Source organism: Ammospiza caudacuta, chromosome 6 (assembly GCF_027887145.1).
Source record: "Ammospiza caudacuta isolate bAmmCau1 chromosome 6, bAmmCau1.pri, whole genome shotgun sequence".
In the NCBI taxonomy this organism is placed as follows: domain Eukaryota; kingdom Metazoa; phylum Chordata; class Aves; order Passeriformes; family Passerellidae; genus Ammospiza; species Ammospiza caudacuta.
The window spans coordinates 7,287,060-7,310,216 of NC_080598.1; the positions used below are offsets into that span (position 1 = coordinate 7,287,060).

General features: G+C 40.0%; 1 protein-coding gene across 1 annotated transcript in view; it reads left to right on the forward strand.

Annotated features, from left to right (window-relative positions):
- The window catches only part of SPON1 (spondin 1), a 185,558-nt gene extending 163,556 nt beyond the window's left edge, over positions 1-22,002 (forward strand). The window contains exons 8-16 of the mRNA XM_058806493.1: positions 9,668-9,869; positions 10,689-10,829; positions 11,163-11,238; positions 11,677-11,859; positions 13,249-13,419; positions 14,463-14,630; positions 15,544-15,708; positions 16,934-17,197; positions 18,325-22,002. Of these exons, the coding sequence (XP_058662476.1) occupies positions 9,668-9,869; positions 10,689-10,829; positions 11,163-11,238; positions 11,677-11,859; positions 13,249-13,419; positions 14,463-14,630; positions 15,544-15,708; positions 16,934-17,197; positions 18,325-18,488 (1,534 nt within the window). The 3' untranslated portion in view covers positions 18,489-22,002. The remainder of the gene's footprint in view (positions 1-9,667; positions 9,870-10,688; positions 10,830-11,162; positions 11,239-11,676; positions 11,860-13,248; positions 13,420-14,462; positions 14,631-15,543; positions 15,709-16,933; positions 17,198-18,324) is intronic.
- The last annotated feature ends 1,155 nt before the right edge of the window (positions 22,003-23,157 follow it).

Genomic DNA, 23,157 nt, shown 5'->3' on the forward strand with positions numbered 1-23,157 from the left:
ATATAACAAAGGCATAAAGAAGCCATTAATCAGAGGAAAAATACACTCCGTATAAAAAGAAAAAGAAAGCACTTTAACTAAAGCATAAGTCTTGTTCAGATTTATCTACTCAAGTTTTGGATGAGAGCTTTTGCCATAGCTGTGTGGCAAAAATGCTTCCTCACCAGGTGTTGTGCAGTGATGCTGAAAATGCTTTGTATTTTAAAAACTCTGGTTTCATAGTCCTTTCCTCAGAAAGGAACAGGAGTGTAATCTTTAAAAAATAGTATTTCTAGCTTTGGATTTTCAATAGAACCAGTTAGACCAGATAGAACCAATTATAAGCTTTGGAAGCAGCAATTAACGCTTCCAGATTTTTCTAGTCATTCTATGGTACCCACTCCCACAAAAAGATATGTCAAGAAAAAAAAAAAAAGAAAATGTCCAATCTTTCTAAAGTAATCTTTTATGAATGTGGATGTGGAACTGGAGCATTAAAATTCATCTTAACTATAGTTTCTTCATGATATGCATCCCAGGAATTTAATATAATGAGGGCCTGCAAAGATTTCTGTTGCTTTTCCCCAAATGCGTTGTCCTATAGAGCAGCTGTTTTTATTCTTTCAAGGCCACATTTTGTTTCAGTGGTGCCACTACAGGCTGTGACTTTACTTTTTATTTCTGTAAATCTCTGGAGGGTCTTTTTCCTCCCCAGGAATCCTTATCTCCCTTGTCCCCCTCCACTGCCTATCCTGAAATGGGGTAATAGCCAACATCTGTCAATCCTGCTGGAAATTAAGTTTTCTTCCCCAAAATGACAGTATGGTACCATGAAACATTTCCAAAGTTTGGGGGTTTTGTGTACAAAATGACAGGAGGCCAGACAGAGTCTCTTGTTTCTATGGCAACACAGTGATGTGTCTGGCTCAGATATTTTCTCCTTTTATGATTTTATAGATAACTGGGATTCATCCAGTGAAGCTTAATATTGTCAAAAATAGAATCCTAACCCCCAATCTAATCAGGAACAGTAATGCAGAAAGGACAATCCAATATGAAAAAAAACCCAAAATACAGGGGAAAAGTCAGCTGTGACTTTTGATAACATGAAGAAAAATACATAAATTTCTCTGGGGCTGTGAAATAGTTTGAGTGCTCCAGCTCTGCATTTGGCTAATGGTTAAAGTGTATTTTATGTCAGAAAATTCCCTGTGCTCCATCCTTCCTTCCTGCTGCATCTCATTCCTTCTCACTGTTGGTGTCCTGGCCCACAGACCCCAAACACTCAGGTGTCCCCACCTGTCTGATTTTGGCAGCTTTGGTTGAGTCCCTGAACTCCTGACAGCTGGATGCAGGAGAGGTTTTTGTTGAATGAACAGATTATCCATCAGCAAACCTAATGAAAGCACTTTTGTTAAAAGGCTTTGACTTGAAAATGGAAGCTTTCATGTAAGAATTGGACCTGAATGCAAATTCTTTTTTCTTTCAGCTTGAAAAAACTAGTTCTATTTAGGGTTTCTTCAAATAGAAATTCTATTTTTGTCCCACAAAGTAGATATATTTGTCACATCAAAAAATCTCAGAAGATGCATCTCAGCAATAATACATATTTTAAAAATCCATCTAGAATAACAGGCATTTTTATTTGAGACAGGGTGAGATTGGGCTCAAAGTGCATGTATATATTTGGGTAATTAATGTAAGATAAAATCTTCATTAATTTGAATTTCCATTTTATTGTTACTTCAGGAACTTTACAGGAATTAGTGAACCCAACACTCAAAACTTGGTTGCTCTATTTTAATGCTCTCTACAGAGCTCCATTTAAATGAGAAGATAACTCAGTCTCTTATTTTTTCCCAGACATCAGGACAAAACTCTGCTGAGTTGTGTTTTGGGAGCTCAAGGCAACAAATTTCTGCCTCTCTTGGCATCCATTCCAATGCTATTGTGAAGCACCCTGTTACCTGAATCCTTGTCAGCTGAGTGCCATTTAGTGTTATATACATTTATATAACATTATATACATTTATATAACTTTATATACATTTGTTCACTAAAAAATCCAAAAACTACATCACACTTGTAGAAAAGAATTGTCTTTTAAGGGTATTACGGAGACCTAGGAAAACTTCATTGTCTGACAGATGGTCCAACACCCACGTTAAGAAATTCATAATCCAATCTCAAGGAAAAAAGAGTTCTAGGTAAAAACATATGTGTTTGTTGGAAAAGAAAAAAAAATTTATAGTTTTTTTTTTTTTTTTTGTCAGAGCAAGCACATATGGCAGCTCCATTTTCTGTCACCAATTACTTTCTACTTAAAATGCAAATGCCACTAGGCAAGGAAAAAATTTGAGTATTAAAACATAGAAAAGAATTAACTAAGAACAATCCCTGCAAGAACATTATACTCATTGTTCATGGCAATTAAAGGCCGTCCAGTTAAATCCAACTTCCTCCTCCCATTCTGCAAAACATCTCATCCCCTTGCCTTTTTTTTTTCCCTACATGTTCCTCCCATTGGTAGTTACAGTTTTATGATTATTTCCCAACCATCTGCTGTCTTTCCTTGAGCCAAATAATTTCCCTTTATAAAGTGGTGAGTAACCACGTCGGCATCATTTCCGTGCAGTTGCACGTGCACTCACCGATCCTCATTCCTGTGTAAACACTCACTCAGTGTCTGCCATGATTTGCCACTTCAATTTCTACTGAGCACAACTCTGCTTGCAATACTTCAATTGCAAGCAGAGTTGTGCTCAGTAGAAATATTATTTTTGCTATTTTTATTCAGCAACTCTATACAGCCACCTTCCTTATGTGTGCTCTCTTCCCTTTCTCATGGACCTCAGCAGAACACAACAATATTGATTCAACACTCAAAAACGTGTCCTGCAGCAAGCTGAGTTTTCTGATGCTTTGTCAAAGACTTCCTTAACCCCCACGCCCAGCAGTGATAGCAACTAGGTTGTCACTTAGGCAGAAAACTTCAGCAAATTGGTACCCCTGTGCACTTTGTTATTAATGAAATGGTAATTCAACATTTAGCCCAGTTCCCATCTCCAGACACCAAAAGGGATGTGCATGTTGGATGGAGAGGGATGCTGGATGGACTGGAATGTGCATTTATTTATTAAGAGGTTATACTGAAACTGGGGAAGTGCAAAATGCAATTCTCATCTTAGGATATCTGCAAATTAAATGGGTTTGGGAAGTAGGACAGTATTACTTTCAAGTTCTATAAAGAATTTTGAAGGAGTATCCACATTTTTTTTAGGTATTCCAGTCAATAATATTGATGGTGCTATTTGTTAAAGACACCATCAATACCATGGATTGGAATGGTAGCTTTGGTTGAAAGGAGATCTTTGCTGTGGTCTAACACTCAGAATGAGTTAAGCTGGTGGCAAATCAGAGTTCATTGCTAACCAGGTCATAAATAGGTCTGTGCTATTTATCTGATGCTGTTAATGGGGTGGAGAGGACCAGACCTCAGGCTGGGATGATTTCAGGCTGCTCTGCCTCTGCTTCTGCAGAGCAGCCGGGTGAGAATTGAGGCAGAGACACAGCAACAGTGCTCTTGCAACACCACTGGGATTTCCTGTGTAAACACAGCTGTAATTACTCCAGGCACACATTTTGTAGCCCCAAAGCTCCTGGGAAAAACAAAGAGAAATTTCCTGAATCCGTCCAGTGACTCCTGAAACGCGGTTTGATTGCAAATGCACAGGAAATAATCTAAGAAGGTGCACAAAGCTCTTGTAAGCAGGAGTAAATATTGCCAGCACCATAAGCACACCTCTTTTGTGACAAACTGCAAAGAACACACTGAAAAATCCTCAGTTTCAGAAGCTGCAGTCCTAACTTGAGGTACCTGAGGTTTTCTTGCAGCATAGAAAACCTGCTCACATTTGTTAATCGCATCATCAAGGTATGCCCATTGATAAAGGAAAGTATTAAATCAAATAGCTGATGTGTTAAAGAGTAAATTTATGATTATTATCTACAGTAGCAATCCAGGCATGCTTATAGGACAATATCAAAATGCCTGAAATGCATGTGTGCACCAAGTCCCTTCCTTTTGTAATGCTTTCTAAAAACCCTCAGATAATTGATATTTCAGAGCAGCATTTGTTCTGATCCGTGGTTTGAATGCCAGTGGTCATTATATAATCCCCAATTTCAACATGCAGTACCACATCCACCCCTTTTAACTGGTTACAGCAACATTCTCAATTTAAAAGCTGACACACAGCAAGGTGTGAGGTTGTTGTGTAGGGGGTTTTGTGTGCTAGATGTATAAGAAGTTTTCTGTCTTTCTGCATTCTTTCCCTATGAAATAAAATAGCCAAGCTCCTCCTCTCACCCCCTATGGTTTGATGCTCAGAGAAACCAACAGGTTGACATTAATGTGCTTTGCAACTTTTTCTGTGGATGTCAATCAAATTTCATTGATTCAGTGCTCATGTTATTGTAGCTTTCCTTTCCCTAGCCCTTTGGGAACATACACATGTTTAAATTACTCAATAGCTGAAGGGCTTACCTGCCATTCATTTAATCAGAACTGAAGATTCTCCTCATCCTCCTCCTGTGCAACCTTGTCCTGGGGTGACAGCACAAACCTCAGACTCTGGGTTTATGGTCAGGTGTTGATCCCTGTGCATAGAACTTTGTTGTCCATGCAGGAACAGTAATTTCCATCCCTTCATAAATGGTTTTCTCAGTAATACAACATCTAAACATCTAATCTAATTTGCTCTGTTAGTTCCAGACTTCTAAGGGTGTTTTCCATTCAGTTTGGGATCTTAATTGTGTTCCTTTCTTTTCTTTGAAGCTACTTCACTTTTCAGGATGTTCTGACTTTCAAGTTTATTCAGTAAAAGAGGTGTTGTGTAAGTGCTGCTGGTGGGAAGCTCAAGGGTGGGAAGTTTGTTTCCATGCTCACAGTGTTATTTGTATCAATAGCAAAAGGTTCTAAAGACGAAGAAATAGGAATGTTTCCTCCTGGAATTGTAGCTGTGATGCAGTGCTAGTCTCTAAAAAAAGAAGAATGTTACTTTTGCTTACTAGGATGGAAAGTTCACTTGGTATTTCTGAAAATACTCAGTTTTCATGGTCCTGTCATCAGCTAAACTCTTAATTTAAAAAAAAATTAAACTGTTTTCTGATCATCAGGACCACTGAGATGAAAGCAGTGGCAATGTGGTCCACAGTGCTTTCAACCCACTGCCTCTGATCAGACTTAGAATAGTTTCTGTGTTTCCACTTTTTTCTTCCTATTTGAAAAGGCAACTGCACCATCCTGGGCACAAGTGAAATCAGATCCTGGTACACGCAAATAAATTTAAGAATGGTTTTATAAACTCCTAAGAATGGGGTTAGGGTGATTATACCTTAACACAGCTCGGTGAAAAAATATGGAGAGGTGTCAGCTATTTCCAACAACCTTACTCTCCATATAGTTATTCAGTCCATGGTATATATCAGATTTTTCCCCCTGCATAAAATCTATAACACTGCCTGAATTAGAATTTAATTTCAAAAAGGGGTAAAATCTCAACCCTATAAATGGTCTTATTACCTCAAAAAAAGAAAAAAAAGAGTATATGCATTTTTCTTATTCTTTTGCTTGCTTCTTTTATTTTGCTAATCAAATATCAAACCAAAAGTAACCACGAAAGTTTTATTCTGCCAAATATTATTTTTGCTATTTTTATTCAGCAACTCTATACAGCCACCTTCCTTATGTGTGCTCTCTTCCCTTTCTCATGGACCTCAGCAGAACACAACAATATTGATTCAACACTCAAAAACGTGTCTTGCAGCAAGCTGAGTTTTCTGATGCTTTGTCAAAGACATCCTTAACCCCCACCCCCAGCAGTGATAGCAACTAGGTTGTCACTTAAGGAGAAAACTTGTCAAGCAAAATCATGTTTGTGCTCTTTCAGCCTTAAAAAGGGAAAAAAAATATTAAAAAAAAAAAAAAAAAAGAAAAAAGAAAACCCACAGTCCAAAACACATACACAAAAATGGGGAGGAAAAAAGGAGAACCGTTTTCCTACACTTCTCAGTATATGGCGTCCCTGTAGCTGGAGATCCTAATCCTGCTAACAGAAATAAAATTGGATAGAAATAAAGGAAATGGGAAATGGAAAGCATTAGGATGCAGGATGCTGCCTGGGACTTGCCTTAGTCTGTTGCTGTGTGACAGGAATTGCCAGCAGTGGAAAATCACTGCCTGCCTCAGCCAGGGCACACAGGGCTCCCCTGCTCCTGGGGCCCTCAGGGCTCTCACCTGGCACTTTGCTCATGGCCAGCATTTGCTCTGCAGCTCTCATTTGCCACTGGTTTTAGGCATTTATTTGTGCAGGGGAAGGAAAAGGGACACGTTTGTGCCTTGCAGAAAATTGACAAGTTATTTACACTTCAGGCTTTCCTGTGGGCTTTACCAGACATGCTCAACCTGTTGCAGAAGAACACCTTCTAAAATTTTGAAAGAGGAAAAAAGATGATCTGAATTCCTATTTAATCCAAGGTCTTGATGATATAAAAATGAAAAAAAAAGTTGGGTTTGGGGTGTACAGAATAAATTTTTGCACTTGTTTCCTCCGTGGAGATCCACAGTGCAGTCTTAGGGCGTTTGAGCCAGATGTGTTGCTGAGGGATGCAGGAAGAATTGAGGCTCCTGCCAGCTTCATCAGTCTGTCATTCATGTGGATACTGGAAAGAGCTGACATTTGTCAGATTGTTAAAAAGCTAACAGAAGCCCCCAGAGTTTTCTGTTGTATAAGCCCAGTCTGTGCAGAAGTTATGGGTGGTACCTTGAATCCCTGAAATTACAGCAGCTCAGGAAGAATTTTGGATGTTGGGAAACATTAAACAACTGCTGTTCAAGTTAGGATCCATACTCCTTACAAAAATTTGTCAAATCTGTTTGCATTTGGAAAATGTCTGCACAGGAGTGGAGGGAGAAGGGAAAGGGATAGGGAGAGGGAAAAGGAAAGAGAGGAAGAGAGAGAAGAGAAGAGAAGAGAAGAGAAGAGAAGAGAAGAGAAGAGAAGAGAAGAGAAGAGAAGAGAAGAGAAGAGAAGAGAAGAGAAGAGAAGAGAAGAGAAGAGAAGAGAAGAGAAGAGAAGAGAAGAGAAGAGAAGAGAAGAGAAGAGAGAGAAGAGAAGAGAAGAGAAGAGAAGAGAAGAGGAGAAGAGGAAGGAGAAGAAGCCTCCATTTGTCCTCTATGAATTTTTTATTTTCTTTCTTAACTTGTTACAGGATAAAATGGCCACAACATTATCTGCCCTAACAAAGGAGCAGAAGATTGGTGATTTTTGGCAAAGTGCTCTGAATTGGAAAATTATGGCAGGCTCAAGTTTACTGGTATTTAACACATCCAAAGTCTTGGAGGCGGAGTGAATCTCACCTTGAAGTGTTCCTTAACAGGGTTTCAACCCTGATATAGTTATAATTTAAATAATATTATTATTTAAACATAAATAATATACATAATATAAAAATAAACATAACTAACACTAAATAGTAATATTATAATAAATGATAGATGTAATTTAAATACAAACATATTTTTATTTAAGTTAATATCATGATGAATATAATATTCTGCCATGTCCATGTTAGACATATTCTTCATCTAAACATCAGCTACACAAACACACATCTCTCTGATATTTTTACAGTGCATTGCTTACCCTGTTTGAAATATAGAATTCCTGTAGGGAATTCTTAGAAACCCTTGTAATGCAGTAAATCCTTTAGCTACTTGAAGCCAGTTAATAGGCTTTTTAACACTAATCACAGCTCTGTGCTTGACAAATATATCAGGATACTGCATTCACTGAGGGAAGTTGATACTGTCATTCATTATTTTATGACTTTGCATTAGACAAACTGAAATCAGACTTCTATCTCTAATGGAAAATAAAAAGAAGTAATTTGCATTTCTTTCTGGGAAAGGCAGGATTAATGACATCAAATACTTAGCAACTCTTCTGCTCAGAGTCTTAAATTCAACATAAGATAATTTACACAGTAGGACAGAAACAACTTCTAAAGACTCTGGAACAGAAGTGGCCAGAACATTTTACATATTAGCAAATTCTTCTCAACTTGCCTACTGAAGAACTAGACATGCTAACTTTTAGATATCTTACTTTTGAAACTTCATGATAGCTATTGAAAAATCATTTTCTTTGAGCTATTCTGGTTTTCCTAATGTACTGAGAGTGCTTCGAGCCAGAAAAAAAAAAAAAAAAAAAAAAAAAAAAAAACCACATTTTATACGCATTTATAGGAAAAATAAACTCTTTATGACTACAGTAGAGCAGTGTCTGTGCACTGTTAAGCAAGCAGGGGCATTATTATTGGTTACCTAACTAAAAAAAGGAAGGACAAATAAGACCATAAAAACACCTCACATTTAAAATAAATGTGGTCTGTAGACCATTCTGAACCAGTGTATTTTGGCAAAAACAGAAAAGAAAAGAAAAAAAAAGAAAAGAAAAGAAAAGAAAAGAAAAGAAAAGAAAAGAAAAGAAAAGAAAAGAAAAGAAAAGAAAAGAAAAGAAAAGAAAAAAGAAAAGAAAAGAAAAGAAAAGAAAAGAAAAGAAAAGAAAAGAAAAGAGAAACCAGCAAAACCTCGACTTGACTCTATTAACCCAAGTCCTGTAGTTGGGGAAAATTTGCTGTGACATCAGACCAGAATTTAGAACAGCATTAGCAAAATAATATTTTAAATAATTCTGCATTTGTTGTTGCTCATGAGAAAAACGCCCTGAGGGGTTTCAGCTCCTCACCTGCCAGCAGGAACCTCCAGCCAGGGCTGGTTTCATTACCACTGGAATGGTTTTATTTCACTATTAATATAGAGTTCTATTAATATAGAGTTCTTTTCTGCACACACAGTAGCCCTTCCAAGAACTTTTGGCATTGAAACTCATGTTGGCTTTGGGGGCAGGGGTAAAACAATCAAGGTATTTCTCTGTCATTTTGGACCTAATTTTTGCAAGTGTTTTGAAAGATATTTTATTATTGTTATCCCACTAATACATAAGCACACTTCTGCAGCTCTGTATTTCTGTGTTGTCGAATTGAGTTATTTTCTGACCCAGAGATGGGGCAACTGAGAGGTGTTTTCAAAACTTTTATTCTATTTTTAGTCTCATGTGAAGGGTAAGACAATACAAATGTTATAATTAGTATACAATACATCTATTTACTATCACAATCAAAAACTATTTCCTAATTACATTACATACATTTCTTAACCTATCAACTTTTACTATACCATAGTATAAATACTTTGAAACTAATAATCTAAAATTATTAAAGATATATTGTAGTAGGATTTATGAGGGGTAATTCTATTTCTCTAAAGTATCTAATCTTGTTTACAAGTGCAATCTTTAAAACTTGTTTCTATTTCCATTTCTCTCTCAGCAATGCTTATCCTATTCCTTAACATTTCTAAATCAACATTTCTTGTCTCAAGGTTCGCATGCAAACACACACTATGTAAACCTTCTGTCAAACTTTAAAAATTCTCTACAAATCCATTTCCCACGCTGTATCTCTTTTATGTATTGAAGTGCAGTCACTGCTTGGGTGATGCTGCGGCTTTCTGGGTTCAGCTCCCTCCGGCTCGGTCAGTGATGCTCTTGCCCCGCATTTGCAGGAGAGCTGCTCCCTCTGCTGAGTTCTCCGTGGATCGCCACCGGCACCTGATGTCCTTCCTGACCATGCTGGGCCCCAGCCCCGACTGGAACGTGGGGCTCTCTGCCGAGGATCTCTGCACCAAGGACTGCGGCTGGGTCCAGAAGGTCGTGCAGGATTTGATCCCCTGGGATGCCGGCACCGACAGCGGCGTCACCTACGAGGTTTGGGCTCTACCTCTGATTTATCCAAATTATCCCCTCACAGCAGTGCATTAGGAAAGCAGTTTGCTCCATTGTGATGCTTTTTATACTTTTTTACTCAATTTTTTCTTAAAATGAAAGACTATTTGTTTAAAGAGATGTTAACTACACCTCAGTGGTGTTGCCTGAGCTCCTTCAGCTTGGCACTCATGGGATGATGTGAGGTCCACCTGGGGTGTTTTTACCCCAGAAATGGGGTAAAAATGGGTAAGGTTGGAAAGAAGCACAGTGAGTCCAGTCTGGTCCAATCTCCCTGTTTAAGCAGGGTGATCCTAGAGCAGGTCATAGGGTTCTGTAGAGCTGTTGAATAGCCCCTGTAAGGGAGGCTCTGCACCCACTCTGGCCAATCTTTCCCAGGGTTTGGTCACAGCACAATAAAGAATTTCTCATTTATATTTCTCATTTATGTTCACCTGTTAAATTCACCTATTGCAAAACCAAGCTTTTGAATGCCCTTTGGTACAGACCAAAGCAGTGCCATCATCAGCTCCAGCATGGGGCTGTTTCAACCCAATGCCAACTGCTCTGTTTGGTACAGGAAACTTCAACTCTTTCTTTCAGCAAAGCAGAGCAAACCCAACAACAACAAAACCCCCTAAACCAACGAAAAACCTCACAAAAAAAAACCCAGAACAAAACAAATCCCCATACCATTAAGTATGAGTGTACCCTGTTCACCCCACGCTGGAATTTTGCAGTTTAGCATTTCAGAGAAGTTTTAATTTCTGCAGATTAACTATTATTTTCTTTTATAACACTTTTTTTTCTTTTTGATTGCAGTCTCCTAACAAACCTACAGTGCCTCAGGAGAAGATCAGACCTCTTACAAGCTTAGATCATCCTCAAAGCCCATTTTATGATCCAGAAGGAGGATCTATCAAGCTGGTGGCCAGAGTTGTCATCGAGAGAATCGCACGAAAGGTAGAATTCATATAAGCAAAATTCTCAAGCAAGCAAAAATCCACTTTGTAAACAAAAAAACCAATCCATTCTTTCTCCACCTTCCCTCCAAATCTACACTCTTTAACCAACACCACAGCAAAGATAATGGCAGAAAATATTTAAACTGTCTTTAGGTGTTAGTTCTCCCAATTCTGACAATTGTTGCATTTCCTTATTTGGGGATTTTCTTTATGTACACCTAGGAATTTTAAGAAAAAAAGGTGCTGCAGACACAGCAGTGTCTTACAATGTACTGATTTAACCTCTCATGGATGAGTTTCCTCTTCAAAATATTTTTTATTTTTTTTGCAGGGGGAGCAGTGCAATATCGTTCCTGATAACATAGATGATATTGTGGCAGATCTAGCACCAGAGGAAAAAGAAGAAGGTTCGTTTGAAATTAATTTGTGCACTACTAATAATTTATATTTCGTTCCAGTGTCTGCTGTCACTTGTAGATAAGGTATAAAACTGACTTAGGAACAAAAATTCCACTCACTGTCAAACAGTGATTTAGGTTTTTTTCTCTTTTGGTCTCTTCTATTACCTCTCCCTTGTACAGAAAAGAAATTGCATGTATATCTAGGAGATGACAGTAACAATATACAAGCAATAAAAGGGACAAGACTTTTGGGGTTCAAATATTTTTTTTTTTTTAAAAGAAAGTTGGCAGTTGGAAATTTTTTTTCTTCTGGGCTAAAATTGAGAGGATAGAATGCAAAAGGAAATAATGTATTCTATTGGAATCTAAAGTAATCATCAACCAAGATAAAGGAAGAAAATGAAAGACCATTTTTAACAGTCAATGCCTTTCCTCACTTTTCAGATGACACCCCTGAGACTTGCATATACTCAAACTGGTCCCCATGGTCAGCCTGCAGCTCCTCTACCTGTGAAAAGGGCAAGAGGATGAGGCAGAGGATGCTCAAAGCTCAGCTGGACCTCAGCGTGCCCTGCCCAGACACCCAGGACTTCCAGCCCTGCATGGGCCCAGGCTGCAGTGATGAAGGTAACCAGGAGTGGAAGGTGGAGGAGAAGAATGCCTTGGGGAGTTTGTTTCTCCTCTAAAGTTCTCAGGGATGTCACTTGCTGTGGTATGGCTCGGGTTGTGGCCAAGAGAAAATTGCTGAAGAACACAAGCGAGTGGCAGCTGCCTGTGGTGAATTCTGCAAGCCAGTTGTGTCAGGGCATGAAGGGCACAGAAGGAGGAAGGAGAGGAGTGAGGGATGCTGTGGAGGTTTTATGGGTTTTGGGTCTTCAAAGGGACAGTTTTTGGGAGTAGTAAAGTTGTTTATTGCATGAATACATCAGTCTCAAAGGCGAGGGGTTCAGAGCATTAATGTCTGTGCTAAAAGGTTTCTGGCATAAGGTCCAGAGCAGAAATACCTGCAACAGTTCTCACCTTTTTTCTTCTTCTTCCTTCCTTTCATCTTCCCTCTTTGCACCCCAGTAATTTATAAATAAAATTTATAAATTTTATTTATAAATTATCCAATCAGCTAAAAACACGACTCTAAACCACTTTTTTATGCCATTCTAATGTGTGAACGTAGTGACAGCTCTTACCCAAATCTATGTACATAATTTTATATATTTACCTGGATAGTTCCATCTATTTTATCTAGAAAGGCAAGCAATGTTCCGCTATGTTTTTGTTATGCCTGGGGCTAAGTTAATGAACTTTAAACTAGGCTTTAGGGCCTTTTACTAGCTAACACAGTCTCTTAAGGCACTTGAGATATATTTCTATTTACTTAAAACTAAAACTTATCCTTTTATTTCATGTGTGTGTGGCTTAATATATTTCAGCTTCTCTAGAGGTTCTGATTCAAACCCTGCATTTCTTTTTCTCCCTGAGGGACTAAGAGAGGCTTCTATTCCATGCATTCCAACAAAGGAGAGGACAGAGGGAAAGGCAGCACAGGAGGGATGCTGCACACAACTGGGCAGCAGCTCTGTCCATCCCTGTGGCCTCAGCTCTCTTCACAGAGAGCAGCAGGCACAACTCTCTCCCAGGATTTTTCCTGGGAAAGGCAGTGAGAAGCTCAGAGAAGAAGAGAAAAAAATTGTTATCTCTATTCGCTGCACCTGTTGTTTGGCACACGTGGAATGTGTTATGGAGATTGTTCACCCAAAGTGACTTGGTTATTGGATTCTGCTGATTTACCAACTGGGTCAAGGCTGTGACCTGGCTGTCTCCAGACAGTCACAGGTTTTTTTTATTCTTTAGTACAGTATCTCTTTAGTATGTAGTTTAGTATAGCATTAGTGTAATATAGCCTAGCTTAATAAAGCAATTGTTCAGCCTCCTGAATTGTGGAATCAGAACACATTATTCCCTGGCTGGGGGTGTCCTGCATTGATCAATGCCCAGCCCTGAGTACTCTTTGTGTTCCAGATGGCTCCACCTGCATGATGTCTGACTGGATCACCTGGTCCCCCTGCAGCGTCTCCTGCGGGATGGGGACGAGGTCCAGGGAGAGATACGTCAAGCAGTTTCCTGAGGATGGCTCCATGTGCAAAGTGCCCACTGAGGAGACTGAGAAGTGTATTGTAAATGAGGAATGCTGTAAGTATTTCATTCAGCCTCAAAAAATCCAGGCAATTGCAGGAGCACTGCCCAAATGGGTCTTACTGGGGTCCCACAGAGCTCCATCTTAGGTCCTGTGTTCTTCAATACCTTAATAAATGACTTGGAGGCAAGATTGGAAGGGACACAAAGCAAATTACCAGATGATTCAAAACTGGGAGGAGCTGCTGACTCTCTCAAAAGCAGGGAGGCCCTGCATAGAGACCTCAGCAAATTTAAGAGCTCTGCAATCACCAACCACATGAAGTTCAACAAGGAAAAGTGCTGGATTCTGCACCTGGGATGGAGCAACCCTGGCTGTACAGACAGACTGGGGAATGAGGGGATGGAAAGCAGCACCAGAGAAAGGGACCTGGGGGTCCTTGGCGGGCTGAATGTGAGCCAGCAGTGCTGGGGACATCAGGCACAGCATCACCAGCAGGGCAAGGGAGGGACTGTCCCACTCTGCCCTGAGCTGGGGCAGCCCCACCTTGAGTGCTGGGGCAGGTCTGGGTGCCACAATGGAAAAAAAGTTATTGAGCCATTAGAGAGTGTCCAAAAGTTATTGAGCCATTAGAGAGTGTCCAAAGGAGGCCACTGGGGTGGTAAAGGTTCCAGAGGAGAAGCCATGAGAGGAGTGGCTGAGGGCACTGGGTTTGCTCAGCCTGGAGGAGAGGAGACTGAGGGGAGACTTCAGTGCAGTTACAAATTCTTTGTGAGGGGAAGAGGAGGGGCAGGCACTGATCTCTGCTCTGTGTGACAGTGACAGGAGCCAAGGGAATGGCCTGAAGTCGTGTCAGGGGAGGTTTGGTTTGCATATCAGAAAAAATCTGGGCACTAAAACAAGGTCCCCAGGGAAATGGTCACAGCACCAACCTCACTTCAAGAAGGGTTTGGACAACACTCCTGGGGACATGGTGTGATTTTTGGGGATGACCCTGTGCAGGGCCAGCAGCTGCACTCCATGGCGGTCCTTGGGGGTCCCTCCCACCCAGCTGATGCTGTGATACTGATGAGCAATGTTCTCTGCCTGCTTTGAACAGCTCCCAGCAGCTGCCTGGTCACAGAGTGGGGTGAGTGGGACGAGTGCAGTGCCAGCTGTGGCACGGGCATGAAGAGAAGGCACAGGATGATCAAGATGACTCCTGCTGATGGATCCATGTGCAAGGCAGAAACCACGGAGGCAGAGAAGTGCATGATGCCCGAGTGCCGTGAGTGGCCAGGAGCTCCTCTCTCCCCTGCTCTGAGAACAAACATCACTTCTGACACACTGCCCCAGCACACAAAGAACACAGCTAAGCCAGCAGCAATGCTGCTTCTCCTTGTCCTCCCTAAAACTGGGAGAAAAATCTTAGGCATTAAGTAGCACATTCACTATCAGGACAAGAGCTTCAATATAAAATGTTCAGTGGTGTCATGTTGATGTATGACCCACACAGAGGTGTGTGTATCAGCAAGCCATACCTAAACAACTCTGAGTTATGTAATATGGGGTATATTTGACCATAAGGCTAGAATAAAACACATGAAACAGTGCCCTACTCTTTCAACCCCTGAAAATTTCAGAAATTGAGGTGTTTCTTTTGTGCAATCAGCCAGCCACACCCTTACTGTCACTATTAATTTCTTATGAAATGTTACATTTTCATCAGAGATAATTTTTAAAATATTTTGGTAGATTAAATATCTATTAAATTTCACTTGTTAGACTAAATTAAGTTGACTTACAGTTCTATTCACTGCAGCAATCCTTTTTTCTTTTTTTTTCTTTACAGGAGTTGTTATTGAAACATAGCTCCTTAAACTATTTATTCCCCAGATGCACTGAGACCCAGGAGATATGACTTAGATAAGGAAAAGATAGCAAAGATATTTAAATCAAGCAAACCTTTCAATTTAATATGAAGCTTTCTGAGCTTCTTCAGCAGCACCATTCAGCTTGTGACAAGAAAGCATAATTGGCTGATGACAGATAAAACATGGCACATTTTCCACCTGTATTATTTTCAAAATTTATACCTTCATACTTTATTTATGAATTTATTTATTTATTTATTTATTCCTACTTTATAGGAATAAATTGTTAATAATAAGATAATTAATTGCATTTTTATTTCCTACCAGATACCATCCCGTGCCTGCTGTCCCCCTGGTCTGAGTGGAGTGACTGCAGCGTAACCTGTGGGAAGGGAATGAGAACCAGGCAGAGGATGCTGAAATCTGCTGCTGAGTTGGGAGACTGCAACGAGGAGCTGGAGCAAGCAGAGAAATGCATGCTGCCAGAATGCCGTAAGTTTGGAGAATTCCCTGGGAAGGGGAGGCTAATTGTGTGTCAAAATCTATGCATCACACCTCCATCACCACTTCTTAAATAGGCAGGGTATCAAGCATGCCTTGTTTAAAAAAATTATTTATTATTATTGATATCATCATAATTATCATACACTTTCAGTAACTGAGAGCTGAAATATGACTGTGTCTTAAATTCAGCTTGCCCTACATCACCCCATGCTTATTCCCAATATTTCTATGGGAATCCAGCTCTGCATGTTTGACGCGCTGCGGCTCCAGGCAACTCCCCACTAGGAAAGAAGTCAGAATTATAAAACCTGGTTTATCACTCAAATGCAGACAGTGTGCCAGGAAAGAAGGAAAGAAGAGTTGAAATCACCTGTGGGATTCTTTCAGCTCAGAAAGAGCACAAAAGAGGCTTTCTCCACCTTTGATACACTTCTGAATGGTATCACTCTGCAACCTGCTGCTGGATGGTGTGGAGGCAGCTGCAGAGATTTTTTTACCTTATTTCATTAAAATCCCCCACTTCTTGGGTACAGCAAATTTCTGGTTGCTTTTCAGTCTTTGTGAAGTGTGATAGCCTAAGGCACTGCTGAATGAATGAGATATGATTGCCTTTGGCATCCTGTTTCCAGCTGGTTTGTGAGGCTTTATCACAAATTACATTATTTTTCACAGAAATTATGGGTTAAAAGGGCTTTTACACTGTAATTGTTCATTCAGCTTTTCTTAAATAATGTGAAATATCATTTTGATTTTTATTCACTGGGGCTGTAAGTGTTAAGCAGTGCTGAAAGATGAAGACTTTTAAGATATAATGGTATTAGTGAATGTGGCTTATTGCATAACACTGCCAACAAAGGAAGGCTCAGATCTCAGAGGTAGCAAATTATTTTTAAATATAACTCAATTTTCAGCAGCTTTTCATTACAAAACAGACAGATGGGTGGGAAAATTGAAGAAGGCACAGGAGAATTATTTATATGTTCTTTGTAATTTTAGCGATCTGCCAGCGCCACTCTTGAAGAAGAAATCGAAGAGCGTGTCAAATAACACTTCTGCTAGGAATGGACTCAGAAAATTCTGACATGCAACCTCCAAACAATTGCTGAGAACGCCGGAGGCTTAAGTGTAGTTGGGGTGCAAGGATTCATCAGGCACACCTGTGTGTTTCTGTGGATTTGGTGTCATTATTTTTTGTGTTTCTTCCTCCCTGCAGCCATCCACTGCGAGCTGACGGAGTGGTCCCAGTGGTCGGAGTGCAACACCTCCTGTGGCAAGGGCCACATGATCAGGACGAGGATGATTAAAATAGAGCCCCAGTTTGGGGGAGCAGCCTGCCCTGAGACCGTGCAGCGCAGCAAGTGCAGGGTGAGGAAGTGCCTGAGGGGAGCAGGGATGGAGAAAAGGCGCTGGAAGGAGGCTCGGGAGAAAAGGAGAAGCGAACAAGCAAAGAAGAGTTTAGATAGTGAGCAATATCCAGGTGAGTGTGAAAGCACTTTTAGGGGTTTTCTGCATGACAGTGGTGCCTTGTGAAGGCTGAGCTAGAGCAGAGCTAAAGAATAAAGCAGGGATTTATTAAGAGGCCTCAATGGATCCACCTTGGGCAGCACAAACCAAAATGGCCCCAAAATGCACGAGCGCTCCCGGGCTCTCTCCCTGGGATCAGTTCTGCTCCATTTGCACCTTGCAGTTCATTGTCCCATTCCAGCTTTAGCCCAGGCACTCCCACCCTGCTTGTTTTTCTCTCTGCAGCCCACAGGGTTTGTTCTCTGGGGCTGAGATTGGGATCATTTGTCCTTGGTGCCCAGCTGGGGCAGGAATTGTTTTGTCTCCCTGCTCTGTGCACAGAGCTCACCATCCCTGAATGTGAAGCTCAGACCCACACACTAAAGCAGCACAGAATGGGAAAAATATGAAAACTAAACCCTGAGGCATCAACAGGAGTTTGTGAGCAGCTCCAGCACATTCTGTGAGAGCACCTTCAGCACTTCAGTCAATAAAACACAGCCACTTGCACTGCTTGCCCACCATCAAAATCAGCCAGCTTAAGCTCAGGGCACCATGGAGAAAGGCACACATCTGTCCATGTCCCAGCACTAAAAATACTTCAGCTACTCCACACAAAGTGTGAAAAAGTTTAAACTTTACACCTGGCAAAGGACTGATTGCAGTTTCTGCCAATCTGGGCGGCAATCTTTACATCCTGTTAGCTTCAAACAGTTAAAATATTTGTTCCTGGATCCATGCTGAATTTCAAAACTGAACTCCTTTCCATCTCAGCAGTCTGATTCAGACTCAGGCTGCTCCAGGAGATCTGCTCAAACTGCTTTTTCAATGGGGGACAGTATCATCAAGTACTGATTCCTCAAATCAGCAAGACATATCTTGTGGTATAATTAACACTATCTGGGTAGGAATTACTGCTAAGTTGTGGCTCATGCTTGTCTGACATTTAACAATTTCATCATTTTATCTGTCTTTTTTAATGTAAATATTAAATTTCTTTTTACTTTTTCCAGTGTCTCACAAATGCAGCTTGGTTATTTATACTTAGCAGGGGTTTCTACTACTAAAAACTTTAACAAATCACTTTTTTTTTTTTTTCAGTTTGTAGGATGAAACCATGGACTGCTTGGACAGAGTGTTCTACGCTCTGTGGAGGTGGAATTCAGGAGCGCTACATGATGGTAAAGAAGAGGTCCAAAAGCACTCAGTTTACCAGCTGCAAGGACAAAAAGGAGCTAAGAGCATGTAATGTCCATCCTTGTTAACAAAACACAAGGTTCCAAGTGATGCACTCTGAGCTAAATGGAAAGTCAACCTTGGTTTGTTTTTTTTAGAACAACAACAACAAAATATAAAGTGTATATTAGTTTTCATTTTTGCAGTGTGGTTTGCTTTTTAGTCTTGCTGGTGCAAGAAAAATATTTTATAAATATTTCCTCATGGATTTATGCTGAGAGTAAGCCTTTGTTACTCCAGCCAGCCCTTAATGCATAAAAATAGTAGTCATGGTGAGTTATTTAACTAAAATACAGACACATCTGTGGACATGGAATAGCCATATAGAAATACCACTTGTAAAGACATGGGATGCATGCATATTAACAAAACTAAGTTAAAGTGACAGGAAGTTTCATCTGTGGGAGGATTTCTCTCTAGATTTGATTTTGAAAATCCAAAGCAGTGCCTCTGTGATTACACAACTATGCCAAGGAGTAATGTCAGTAATGCTGGTTCAATAACATTAAAGGTGCATGTTTATCTTTTTACACTATTGGGTTAAGCTGATAGTTATTATTATTATAATAATCTAAACAGTTTTCTTCACATGGATGCTGTGGTCCATAAAAGAAGGGGTTTTTTTTCTTCAAAACTTAAAAAGGAAATAATTTTTGTGGCTCAACAGTGATGTTTGACCACCACATAATCACAATCAAGACAGCACATAAAGAAACCATGCAAATATCACAATATATGTACAGTCCGTTGCCTTTCAAAATGGACACAGAACTAGTAGAAATTGATCCAGAGGGTTGCAGCAGCTGTGCCACAGGATATCTTCCACATGAGGGACACAAAAAAACTAGATTCAGTTTCACAAGGATTTCATTCACAGAAGAGGGAGACAGGTTTATAATAAAATGGTAGACAAAAGGTGAGCCAGGCTCTCATGCATCCCTTAAAATTGAAATGAGCCTCTGAAAGGAAACAATGACAGTCTTAAAAAAACCCTGATTATAGATTGGCACAAGAATACATTTACAGCAGTGTCATTTATGTCTTTTTTTACTCAGAGCATAGGGTAATCTAAAAATTACTAAATTTGTGAGAATTACCCATTTGTGCATATCCTAGCCAGGTTAAAAGCCCTCCTTGACTACTTAAGTGATTAAAAAACTGCCTGAGATGATGAAATACCTCCTCACTCTTCTATTTGCTATTTTACCCCATCTCCTGCAGAGTTTAGCTCTCATTCCCACACAGAGTCAGGTGTAACCAGGGAGACCCTTGGGCCCTACTTGCTATCGGAATACAATCTTTTCCTGCAATTCTATTTCCCTGTAATAATCTAACATTAAGAGGGGAAGGTGATGGGTTACCTCTTGGTCCAGGCAAGGCAGCATACCCCTATGTCTCTTCTGAAGTAAGAGCAGTGCACTGAAAATAAAGATTGTTGATGCCCATGCTTAAGCTTGAGAGAAATGAATGGAGATAATTTTTTTTTAATGGTCTCTAAACCAGCCTTAAGTAATTTACTCACTCCCTTAACACTTGGCCACTACCCTGAGGACCTGACAGCTGGGTTTTAAATGTTGCTGTGCCCCAGAGCCCTCTGAGCTGTTCATCTTCCCCACCACCACCACCCTGGGGATGCTCTGTACCCAAACAGGCTCGTTGGGCTGGCGGCATCAATTGTGGGGCTGTTCATCAGCAATTCCCCACTGAACACTGCAAGGGCTGCTCAGGATTTCCACAGCCACCACATCCCACCCCCTCTCAAGGTATTTTACTGCTTTTTGCAGGTTTGGAGTTATGGAAAGGCCAGGGAAGTAATGGAACCAAGGGCAGTGTGAGCCCTCTCCTGCTGCTGCTAAATGAAATGGGTGCACACCCATAGCCAACCAAACCAGGAGAAAAAAAGAATACAGCAAGGTTTAATGCTAAAACCAAACGTTTTACTTTTTGCACAGCTTGGCTCACTTAATAATATTAATTCAGATAGTTTGCCTCCTTGTGCCTGTTCAAAAATTGTGCAGTTTATGTCTCTCCAGCATAGCAGCAAGACTTGTCCCTCAGTAGTTCACTTAGGACCTTACATTTCACTTGTATGACCAAAAATAAAGAAAACCCAATGAAAAAAACAAAACAGTTGAGTGATATAGGTGCTGGAGGAGCGACGAGCTGAGCATATTTTGGGTAAAGAAACTGCAGAGAAAAGCCACAATGGTCAATGCCAGGGCAGGGCCACATCTCTGGCTGAGCTGACAGAGGGTGTCCCAGTGGAATGAGGCCATTCACTCAGAAAAGTAATCTTTGGCCATAAAATGTGTGGCAGAGTGCTTTGAAAGGCTTTGAAGGACCTGTGAGCCTGGGGCAGAGGGAACAGAAGTTTGTCCTGAATGGAAAAAATTTGCTGAGTTCAGGAACCAGATTTATCTCATCAACCACTTGTCCAAGCTTATATTGCAAAACCATGCCTGTTTCAGCAAATAATCAGTGAAACCCAGTGTTGTATTTTCATTTTCACATTTGTTCCAGTTCATCAAGCTGTTTTGTCTACTAAATACTCCCTTTGTGAAAGGCCACATAGTGCAAAAACACTTACAGAAAACATAAAACACCTTTCTGAACTTGCCCACAAAATTGTCCATTGAAACAACCTGGCATTCTTTCTCTGTGCTTCTTACTAATTTGATTCTCCAGATCCTTTCCTTTTTTCCCCCTCTCTCTTAGAAGGCTGTTCAGTGTGATTTCCAGTCATTTCTCTTAGGCTCATTAAAGTTCTGAATGTTGCAAATTGCTTTTTTCCCTACCTTGTTAACAGATGAAATGACAAGGTAATTGCACCGGGTCAGAGATGTGTGACCACTCCTGCTTCTGTTCAGCTCTTCACACTTGTTTTTCTGCGGAAACGTTTTACAGATCTCTTGTCTTTCTTCTAACTTGATAGATGAGAAACATTTAGGCTTGTTACATTTTGTATAAAAAATAAAATAAACAGAAACAAAAACAAACGAAGGAAATAAAAAAAAAAGAGGTTGATTTTCTATTCAGAACAAAAAAAAGAAAAAGCTCTGATATACAATATGTAGAAATCTTGCATTGTTACTGTAAACTTTCTAGTAGTGTAATAGGCACTGGTTATCAGTAAATAAAAATAAGAACTGTTATTGTTCTGATGTCCTGAATAATCCTGCTGAACTCAAAGCACAGATGTCACACCAGTTTTGTAGACCTCAACTACCAGATCCTAGCATTGTCAGTACCTTTTTTTCTAATATACAAAGGATAGAATCTTTACACATAATAAAAAAGTTAGGGGCTTAACAAATGTACGGTAGGACTCTGTTTGTGTGACACATGAGTTAAACAAAATTTTGTTTGATTGCATTTTTAGATTTCCTTTGTTGTTTTTGTTTGCTGTGGAATTATGAAAAAAGCTACCATGAACATTTCTTACCAAAGTCTTGTGTAGATGTTTTGTAGCTGTCTGCCTAACACATTATTATTATAATTATTATTATTATTATTATTTTGGAATAAAGACATCTTTACTATGAATTTTACACTCGTATGAGATTCTGTTCAACTTATATGATTATGTACACCAAAAAAACATTTATTAATATGAGTCATGTTCTTATTTACATTTTCCTGTTCAAGGTCACAGGATATCAGGAGTCAGTGGATTTTATTAGAACCAGTCATTCTTTCTACTTGGAAGGTGTTTGCATCAAGGTCTTTGTCAAATACTTTGTTGCTCTTTTTAAATCACAGGGTGACTTAGGACCATCACATTATGTATTTGTGTATTACTCTCATGTGGGTTTTGTTGCTGTTGTTGGTTTTTAATAAAAGAGAAACTATTTAAAAGAACACATTTTAAAGCCTGGTGGTACATGAAAGGAAAAATCATTAAGCTCTCAAAAAGCCTGAGATTTTGTGCAACTTTCAACTGATCTTTTGTGCTAATGGAAAACTTCTTTGGGACACTGTGGGTCGAGTGTGCCACTGAAAATTACCCAGAAATTTTGGAGGTGAGGGGGGCCACACAGCAATGCTGCTGCTCTAGAAATCCAATTGTCTGTAACAATTGCAGCCAGCTAAAAGCAACCAGTGTGTTCACAAAAACCCCTCTGGCTAAAACTGAATTGTAACCAGGCTGAGGGGAGGCTGGAGGTAGTAACTGAAATATGCTAAAATCCCTAAACTCCTCCCTACCATGTTTAAGGCACTTTAGTGGTCTTTGCTCCAAGTGCAAACCCATTTCATGTTTTTATTGCAACACTTTCAACCCTGGGACTCAGTTGTGCAAAATAAAGCAATTCTGTTGAGCTGAGTGATACTGGGTTCTGTCTTTCCAAAAGACAGAACAATTTGTGCCATGACTTGTGGGTCCTCTGCTTCCTTTTCCTGCCTCTCTTGGGTCTGGATTGAAGGCACCTGAGTGTTGGGAAGGATGAAAGTTTGACAAGAAAGTCTCACAGATATGTGTGCTTGGCAGAAAGATTTTTAAATGTGGAGTCTGATGAGGGAATAGAGATACAAGCAAGTGTTGATATAGAAGAAAAGAATTGATGAGCCAGTCTTAATGCATAACCAAGGAGGCAAAGGGTGTGTTAGTTAGAAGGGGTTTTTATGGCTTAGAGCAAAGGATAAACCCACCCCAAACAAGAAAATGTTTTTACCAAGCTGGAAGATAGCACAGGCAAACAA